The 8,636-nt window shown below is 42.5% G+C and overlaps 1 protein-coding gene across 2 annotated transcripts; it reads right to left on the bottom strand.

Moving 5' to 3' along the window:
• On the bottom strand, positions 1–8,636 carry BORCS7 (BLOC-1 related complex subunit 7). Of its 2 annotated transcripts, XM_081157924.1 has the most exons (5): positions 8,355–8,636; positions 2,649–2,711; positions 2,508–2,551; positions 1,521–1,541; positions 1–996 (listed from the first exon to the last, which is right to left on the bottom strand). In XM_081157924.1, the coding sequence occupies exons 1-5, from the start codon at positions 8,490–8,492 to the stop codon at positions 945–947; spliced, it is 318 nt and encodes a 105-aa protein (XP_081014050.1). In that variant the 5' UTR covers positions 8,493–8,636; the 3' UTR covers positions 1–944. The 2 variants fall into 2 exon arrangements, with proteins under 2 accessions (XP_081014050.1, XP_081014049.1); XM_081157923.1 differs by lacking the exon at positions 1,521–1,541 and having other exon boundaries at positions 8,355–8,556.

The following is an 8,636-nucleotide window of genomic DNA, read 5'->3' as shown; positions in this document are numbered from 1 at the left end:
TGAGCCACGCCGGCCAGGGCAAAACTTTATTTTCTTATATCAGCTTTCTCCCAACCCCTTAGTAAATTGAGAACTGAACTGGAACAGGAAATAGTCCCATTTTAAATTCAAACAAAGTTAAAGACATTCAGACTTAACTATAGACAATGGTAATGCCATTTAACAAGATGAATTCAATGAATATAAGTAAATGTCTACGAACATAAGGTTTATCCCCATGGCACAACCCTCCACCGCAATCACTCACAGTAATTCAACTGCCTTCGCATTTGGCAATATCATACAAGTGAATTTGCTGATTACTAGCAATATTACAAAATGAACCCAAGGCCACATAATCAAGATTCACAACAACAAAGAAACCCTAGGAATGCAGGTCAAGGCAGGAGTTTGCAGCTGGCCAGATATGATGCAATTTGCCTAATTATCATTTAGGTATTTGCTATAATAAATAAAATAAGTATCTCCCAAGTTACTAGAAAACAGTTATACCTATCACCATTCTGTGACCAGAAAATGAAAATAATTCCTGTATTTATAAAGAAAAAATTCTTTAAAAAAGATATTAACCATTCTTCCATGCTCACAATAGAAGCTCTATTTCTGAATTTAAAACACTACTCAGTGCTTGTTTAAATATCACATTTAGACAATATGGCTTTTGACATTAAACTTCTATGGGAGAAAATTAGACATCTTTTCATTTTGCTTTCATATCAAACTAATAGAGCAACTTAAAAATTCAAAGAAGAGCATGGGTTAGTCTGACTCAAGAAGTACTTCCAAAATTCAACCCCCTAGCTTCTTTTCTGGAGAAACTGTACATCATCACAAATATTTCCTAACAACTTCTGGGGAAGAAAATGGAAAATCAAACCCATAGCACAAAGGTTGTGATAGATGTTTTCTCCTCAGCATCAGGCAAAGCCTTCTTATAAGCTGTTCTATTTCAACAGATGATTCAGCTGGTCCTGTAGATCCGATGACTGCTCAACACTAGAAATTAGAGAGAACGTTTATCTAGAATGAGCAATAAAGACATCTCTGCTAATTATTTGTACTTTAACATGTAAATTAACTGTTAAAGCTAAATCAAAATGTGTATTGGCCTACTAGGATCCCAGAAGTTTTTAAACAATGAAGAAAAGGTTTGTAAAGCCAATTAGTAGTATAAACAATATTGCAAGGGACAGATTTAATCCACTAAAAAGAAAACAAGGCTGTTTAATGACTTTGGCACATTTACTCTACTTAAAGATTATCACCAATGTAAAAAGTTTTCTTAAGGTTGGTCTCTACACCCTGTGGCTTTAAGAAAGCCTTTACTAGTAGTGCACACCTTTGACACGCCTTTGAAATACACTGTATTCTTTATGTCCCAAATAAGCTATCCCAGAGCATATGTCAATTTAAGGGCATCTGTCAACCAGAGTTTTGCACTAATCCTAGGCCCAGCAGTATAATTCCCTCTCGCCTGCTTCAGCTGGCCACCCACTCCCCTTATCTATGGGGTTACTTACTTCTTCTGAATAGCTTCTTGCCTAAACCAGGAAAGGAAGGAGGAAAATAAATGTAGGAAAACTCAGTGAACTAGTAGAAGTTATTTATGGGCAGATATATACAGGCAGAACTCATTTCTAGCTTATGTCACAGTCTTTGTTTCTGTCCATCCTATCCTAAGTTTGTGCTATTGAACCCGTTCACTATATGAATGCAGAGCTGCTGAAAAGATGGATTCTAAACCTAAAGAGGTAACAATATTCTATCATACAGTGGGGGATGTGGTCCAATAAACTACATGCATGACTGAAATTCAGTTTGCAGAGTATGTGGAGTCAAATGGTCATATACCCAATATGTATATACCCAAAGAATAAACATCTAGCTATTTAAATATCAAGAGTTAAATTCCCAAGCGTACATTTCCAGTAGGTACATAAGTTTAAGATCTACTACACAAAATATAAAACAAAATAAGATGAAAAGCCAATTAAATTATAATATTATCCAAAATTATAGAGAGGGGGCAGGTGGAGAAGGTGTCTTTACATTTCAAAATCTCCTGGATGATTTACACGTAGCTAGGGCTGGGCTACATGTGGGAATGTAGGATACAGGTCACATTTACACTTGACTCCCCACTGGAGTTGACTCCCCAGGAAAAAGCTCGAGCACAGACAACAAATACTAATTAAGTGCCTACTGGGTGCCAAGCACTGTGCCAGCATGGTCCTGGCATGAGCCCTCCCTTATGGGGTTTACAGTCTCTTCTTCTCAGAAGCCCTCAAATTAACACAGGAAGACTCACAAAAGGTGGTCCCTGCTCCTGACCTCACCCCTTATCCCACTTTCTGCAATCTCAGGCGTCTTTTCCAGAGGGAACTCATCCTTGACCGACCCCACCTGTACTCCCAACTCCTGCCTCCAGAGGAAAAAGAGCTGAAGCACCAAAGCAAAAAGCAGCAGCTGAGTTTGTAGCAAGCAGGCAGCAGAGAGGACATACTCACTGGTATTGAAGATGTGTTGTTATTATTGCCATTTTCCTTAAACTCTGCATTAAAAAGAAGAGAGAAATAGAACATTTCACTTCCCTGTAGCCCACAAACTATGTATAGAAAACCCAAACCATACAAGAAATGGCTTCTTACATCTTCTGAGTGCAAGATGGCATCTTCCTGTAGTACCATGTTTCGAGCTGCCTGACCTAGCAGCTGGAAGAGAGAAAAAATGGTAATATTCAACATTTCCAAACTTCCTGCAATCTCTCTGCAGCTGCTATACCCCTGCCCTCTCTCCTCCCTACACTCTCCCACACAACTACAAACACTCTAAATGTAATGGAGGACAATGTCTCATTTGTTTGCATTAAAAATCCATTTCATTGTCACTGTAGCGGCTCTGGCATGGGCTTGACACCTATTCCAAAGGCCACTGCCTGAGAAACCCAGTGCTCCACAGCTGCTGAGCTCTCTGCACAGCGTATCAGTCTAGTGCTGCAAGAAGTTTGCAAAAAAAACACCAAAACACCTCTGGCTCCACAAGCCCATTGAGAACCTGCCTTCTGATTCTTTCAAGGCAAATCTGAGATTTGGGGTGGTTTGAGAGGAGCGAGGGGGCAGGGCGTAGGGTAGGGCTGAAAAGGACAGAAGGAACGCAGCTGTTCAGAAGCAGACCGGGCCCTGGCTGGTGTGGCTCAGGCGGCTGAGCGCTGTCCCGGGCACTGAAAGGTCGCCGAGTCAATTTCTCTCTCACATCGATGTTTCTCTCTCTCTCCCTCTCCTGTCCCCTCACTCTAAAAGTCATTTAAAAACATATTTTTAAAAAATTTATAGAAGTGGAATGAGAGCTGCAGAGAGGACGGGAAAGGCCTGGGAAGAAGCTCAGGACGTAAAGTGGAAAACCCACCACATGAAGGATGGAAAGATGGGGACAGGGAAAAGAAAAGAAAGGAGAAACGTGGAGGCAGATTTTAGTGAGTTCAGTGATCGCTGGGCCCTGAGCTGACTCAGCTGAGTGGCCTGTGGTCAAAGAGATGGGACGCAGCACTGAGAGGCAAAAAAAGATCATCTAACAGAGGTTTCTGGCCTATTGTCGCACCCTGATCTTGGCAGACATTAAGTCCAGCCATGTAGAGGGAACTGCTATTATGTGTGTCCTACCAACCTTCCCTGTTTCCTTGAGTCAGAGAGATTCTGGTAAAAAGGGGACCCATGACTTCAAGTTAACCAGGAACAGGAGGAGCACTGCTACAGCCACCAGATTCCTTCGCTCACGGCAACTTTTATTTATTTTTCTTTTTAAGTTTTAAAATTAATAAACCTTGCCCAGCTGGTGTGGCTCAGCAGTTGAGCATCGACCTATGATCCAGGAAATCGAGGTTCGATTCCTGGTCAGGACACATGCCCATGTTGCAGTCTCGATCCCCAGCGCGGGGGTGGGGGGTCATGCAGAGGCAGCCGATCAATGATTCTCTCTCTCTCTCGCCCTTCCTCTCTCTGAAAGCAATAAAGATATATTTTTTAAATAAATAAATAATAATAAAATTAATAAACCCTTATATGCTTCTAAAATCAAAACAATAAAATAAGATTTTCCATCCCTGTCCCTCCCCTTACTTAAAAGGTAGCCTACTATGTGCCCTCTTCCACATCCTGCTCTTTTCACTTGACAACATACACTTAGTTGGATCTGCAGCATTGTCATTGAGTCTCTGCACTGCTTTTGCGGCTGCACAGCACCCCACTGGATAGATGTCCTGTAAGAATACTCAAAGTCCCATAAGAGTATGTGGACTTTGGGACTGTTTCCAGTCTTTTGCTGTTACGAGCAGTGCTACAAAAAAGTACCTATATGTCTTTGGGATAAACTCACAGAATCATAATTGTGGCAGCTAGATCAGAGGGTTTTAATTTTGCTACACATTGCCAAATTCCCCTTCCATTACAGTTATACCATTTGAATTCCCACTTTACAATGTAGGAGAGTGCCTGTTCCCTCCTGGGTAGCAAACTCCAGACTCCTATATAAGGGGTATGGTAACTGACAAACTGGTGGCAGAAAAAAGGGTTCTAATGGAATCTTAATTCAGTCATTCAACAAATGCTCATTAAATTCCTATGATATGCCAGTAAGAGACACAGTCACCGTCCTAACGGGGCTCACAATCTGAGGTTACAAAGGGGACTCCGGCACTATAATACCTGTGGGAAGTGCTGACAGGGAAGCACTGGATGCCTTGAGAACATGGCCGTGGGGGAGGGGAATGTGTCTAACCCATTACAGTAAGTGTTCAGGGAGAGCTTCCTAAAAGAAGCGTCTTCTAAGCTGAGACCTACAGGTTGGGGTTTAGAATTCCTCGTAACTGTAATTTTACAGAAAAGTGGCATGATCAGATTACCATTTTAGAAGTGTGGTAAGCAAAATGGACTAGAGGGGGCACTAAAGGCAGAGAGGTTGGTTAGGAGAACCCTGCAGCATTCTAAGAAGCAATCAGCGGCCTGAACCACAGAAGTGGCAGTAAAAAAAAGGGGGGGAGGGGAGGAGATGAGAGACTTTTAGAAGATAGAGTTTGGGCAACTTGTGATGGCCTGGAATGCAGGAGCTAGCTGTTGTAATGTAGGGCCAAGGCCTTTCCTCTGATGATAGATGTATTTTCTGGGATTGCGCATCATTTTCTTACATAAACCAACCACACACATAAAATATGATCTAAGATTTCTGGCTTCGGTTTCTTTTGAGTACTGAGTCTTTTCAGATTTCTAGGATTTTTGCCCCGGGCTTTTACCATTGTCTTGCTCATAATTAACCCAAAAGCAGTTTGTCTTAGCACTCACCTTCAGCAAGTATTTCTGATTTCAACTTAGTTTTCATAGTAATAGCAACCCTCTTTTTTTTGCACTCACATTTCATTGTTTTCCTTATTAAATAATGTAGTTTCAATAACAAGCCTAAGTGCTTCACACAGGTTTAGGAAAAAACAAAAAGGCGCCCCACCAAGCACACAATTCACCTGGAGGAGCGGAAGGGCAGGTGTGCAGAGGAGCACATCAGTCACAGCATCCACCGTGCTGTGGGCACAAGTTTCCCTCACTTTGCACCAGCCAAACTGGCCTCTGTGCATTCCTTGTGCACATCTCCATCGTAAGGCCTGGCATTTGCTCCTTCCTTGGAGCTCTCTGCTTCCACATGCCCACATGGCTTTCTCCCTCGCTTCATTCTGGTGTCTGCTCAAATATCACATTCTCAGAGAGCCCTTCCCTGACCAACCTACTTCCGTAAACCCTTTCGTCACTCTCTATTCCCAGCTTCATTTTTATTCATAGCATTTATAACCATCTGATTTTTTTGTGTGTCTCATTTGTTTGTTCACTAAAATGTAAGTTTCCTGAGTACAGGGACTTTGTGTTGTCTCCTGACACACAGCAAATACTCAATACTCTAAATATTTATTAAATGAATGCTGTGGAATGAATGTTTTAAATATGGGAATTGTTAGTTCAAACAAAATACCTATGTGGAGTCTGCTGAAGGGAGAAGCAATGCTCTTTGGGTTGAGAAAGATTGAAAATCAGTAAGACACTCCAATAACCTCACAGCCTACTAAAGGAAATGGCAAAAATATGTGAGCAACTACAGAAAAAGGAAATAGAGTACATAATAAGTACTGTGTAAGAGATTCAGTAAAAAGATAAAGTTCAGTGCATGCTCCCCCTCCAGGGAGCAGGCCAGTGCCTTTCCCTTCCCCCTCTTCTTCCCTCTCAGGTGTGCATCTCCTTAGAGTTTAACTCTAAAGGACCCCACAGGCTTGCAACCAGGGAGCAATGGGCAACGGCAGCTCATCCCAGGCTAACCCCCTGAACCTGTCTCCAAGGCCCCCTTTTCTCTAATTTCTCAGTGAGCCCCGCCTAGGCTCGTCTCTTTCCTATAACATTTCTAGAGAGCCAAAGCAACCCTGCCTAGGCTCTTCTATTGCTTTTTCTATCCTAAGCCCTTCCTTGTTTCACTGTCCCCAGTTTTAATAAATGTACTCTCAAAAACACTTTTTTAAAAGAAATGAAAATACTGATCTCGTCAGCTGATTGCTCAACAAAGTCTGCAAGCCAGAGATTGGCACGGAATACTCAGTGATGAAAAGCAAAGACCTACAAGTCATGGTCCAGTCTCGTTAGCCTCCAATAAGGAGGGGTCAGTTCTAATGTAAGTGAAATCCACAGATAACTCACTCCCTAATTTTATTTTTGCTAATAGCTTTCCTCTTTAACTTCAATTAATCCTTGTACCAGAATTGGTAAAGGCAGCAAAATCATCTGCTTAGAATTTGCTATTTTTGCATTCCCTGATCATCCCCTAGGTCCTAGTAGATGCATGTTGAACAGTCAAGTTCAAATTATCCAACAGTAATGAGTATAAAGTCAGGAGCCTGGATGATCTCAGTCAGTCACTAAACAAATGCGAGGGGTCACCATCAATCGCAGTCTGTTTTTATAACAATAACACATGTTAACTTTAAAATGTGCCAACCTCCTAGTGTTGTTTAAACAAGTCAGAGTAAAATTAAATCCTCTATTGTGTTGAGGAAGCTTTCATAATGAAATTGGAGGTTCTACAGAAGCTTGTGCACTTGGACATCTTGACATATAAATATAACTCTAAATTTGAAATGGGGGGGATTGATCCTATACAGGTTTTATTTGTTTGGTCATTTTAATTCAAAATGTATGAAACAACCTGGTCGGCGCAGCTCAGCAGTTGAGCATGGACCTAGGATCCAGAGCTCAAGATTCGATTCCCGGTCAGGGCACATGCCCGGGTTGCAGGCTCGATCCCCAGTATGGGGCGTGCAGGAGGCAGCCGATCAATGACTCTCAGCATTGATGTTTCTCTCTCTCTCCCCCTCTCCCTTCCTCTCTCTGAAATCAATAAAGATATATTTTTTTTAAAAAGAGAGAGATAAAGATCTTACATACTATAGAGTGTTGTCTCTCCACTCTTTGTAAATATCAATTAATGTAAATAATGTAACAAATACTAAATCTTTTGACAAAATAGAATACCCAAGAAAACGAGCATTTTTAGAATTTCAGTAGCAAATATAGTTCAGCAATGGGAATGTTTTAACTGAATGGGTAGAATCAGTCCTAACGTGTATGCATGTCCTTTTTTCAGGTTTTGGAACTAGACTCATCAGTAATTAATTTTCCATTAGTTGGTGTAGAAATCTGGTTTCTCCATGATACCTGTCAGTGAAGATGAAGATCATTTCTGAAAAGTAATCCATATTTCCAGTGTTTCTTTTAATAAAGTACGCTACTTTTAAAGAAATATAAAAAATAAAGAAAATTATAAACGTATTTTAAATTTTTTTAACCATAAAAATAAAGGAAATATTTATATGATAAAATCTTTTAAAAAAGGAAACGTTAAAAAATAAATAAGACAAACTGAAAACCAAGAACGTTCCCAGAAAGACAAATCAGAAAATAATAAATCCACAGACAGATGATGCACAACAGACAGATGGAAGAAATCTGGGAGGTCGAGGGCAAAACCATGCGGAATTTGGGGGCCGGAAGGGACTGAGACAACCCGGAGGAACAAATGAGGAACTGGTGAGGGCCACTAAGTCATCCGTCGTCCCGAGACAATCGCCGCTTTCTAAGGCACAGAGTCCCATCACCTCGTCGTTCCCCCTCTCTCCGGCCAGGCCTCCCAAAGACTACACTTCCCAGAACCTGCCCTCCTCTCCGCCACGATGCACGGCCTACAATCCCCAAGATGCACCGCGACCCCTTCCCACGGCCCTGAAAGCCCGGAGCCGCCGGGGTGGGAGGCCCGGGCGTGGGCGCGCAGCTCACCTCGGAGCTCCGGGAGCCCTTCAGCACCTGCTTGGTGAGGGCGATCACGTCAGTCCCGCAGGTGGTCACCTTCTCCGTGAGCAGCCCCTTCACGGACTGGCCGAATCGCGGCTGCGAGTCGGGAGGCCCGGTCGCCATCGCCTCAGCTGGCGAAAGCCTCCGCGGGCAATGGCGAGTCGCCGGGGCCAAAAGAGCCGCAAAGCGGAAGTTGAAGCGGAGGCGTCTTTTCTCCAACCGTGGGAAAGAAAGGAAGGGGCGCGTTGTGCCCTAGTCTCGGTTCAT

Source organism: Miniopterus schreibersii, assembly GCF_964146895.1.
Source record: "Miniopterus schreibersii genome assembly, chromosome: 14".
NCBI lineage: Eukaryota > Metazoa > Chordata > Mammalia > Chiroptera > Miniopteridae > Miniopterus > Miniopterus schreibersii.
The sequence above is the reverse complement of the archived record's forward strand: the minus strand, read 5'-3'. Positions and strand labels throughout refer to the sequence as shown.

What these genes read in the sequence shown, in the direction of transcription:
- BORCS7 (XM_081157924.1), bottom strand. Translation starts at nt 8,492, where the DNA reads ATGGCGACCGGGCCTCCCGACTCGCAGCCGCGATTCGGCCAGTCCGTG. An exon ending in AGGGCTCCCGGAGCTCCGAG is followed by an intron (nt 2,712 to 8,354) that starts GTGAGCTGCGCG and finishes TCTCTCTTCCAG; the next exon opens with CTGCTAGGTCAGGCAGCTCG. An exon ending in CCATCTTGCACTCAGAAGAT is followed by an intron (nt 2,552 to 2,648) that starts GTAAGAAGCCAT and finishes TTTTTAATGCAG; the next exon opens with AGTTTAAGGAAAATGGCAAT.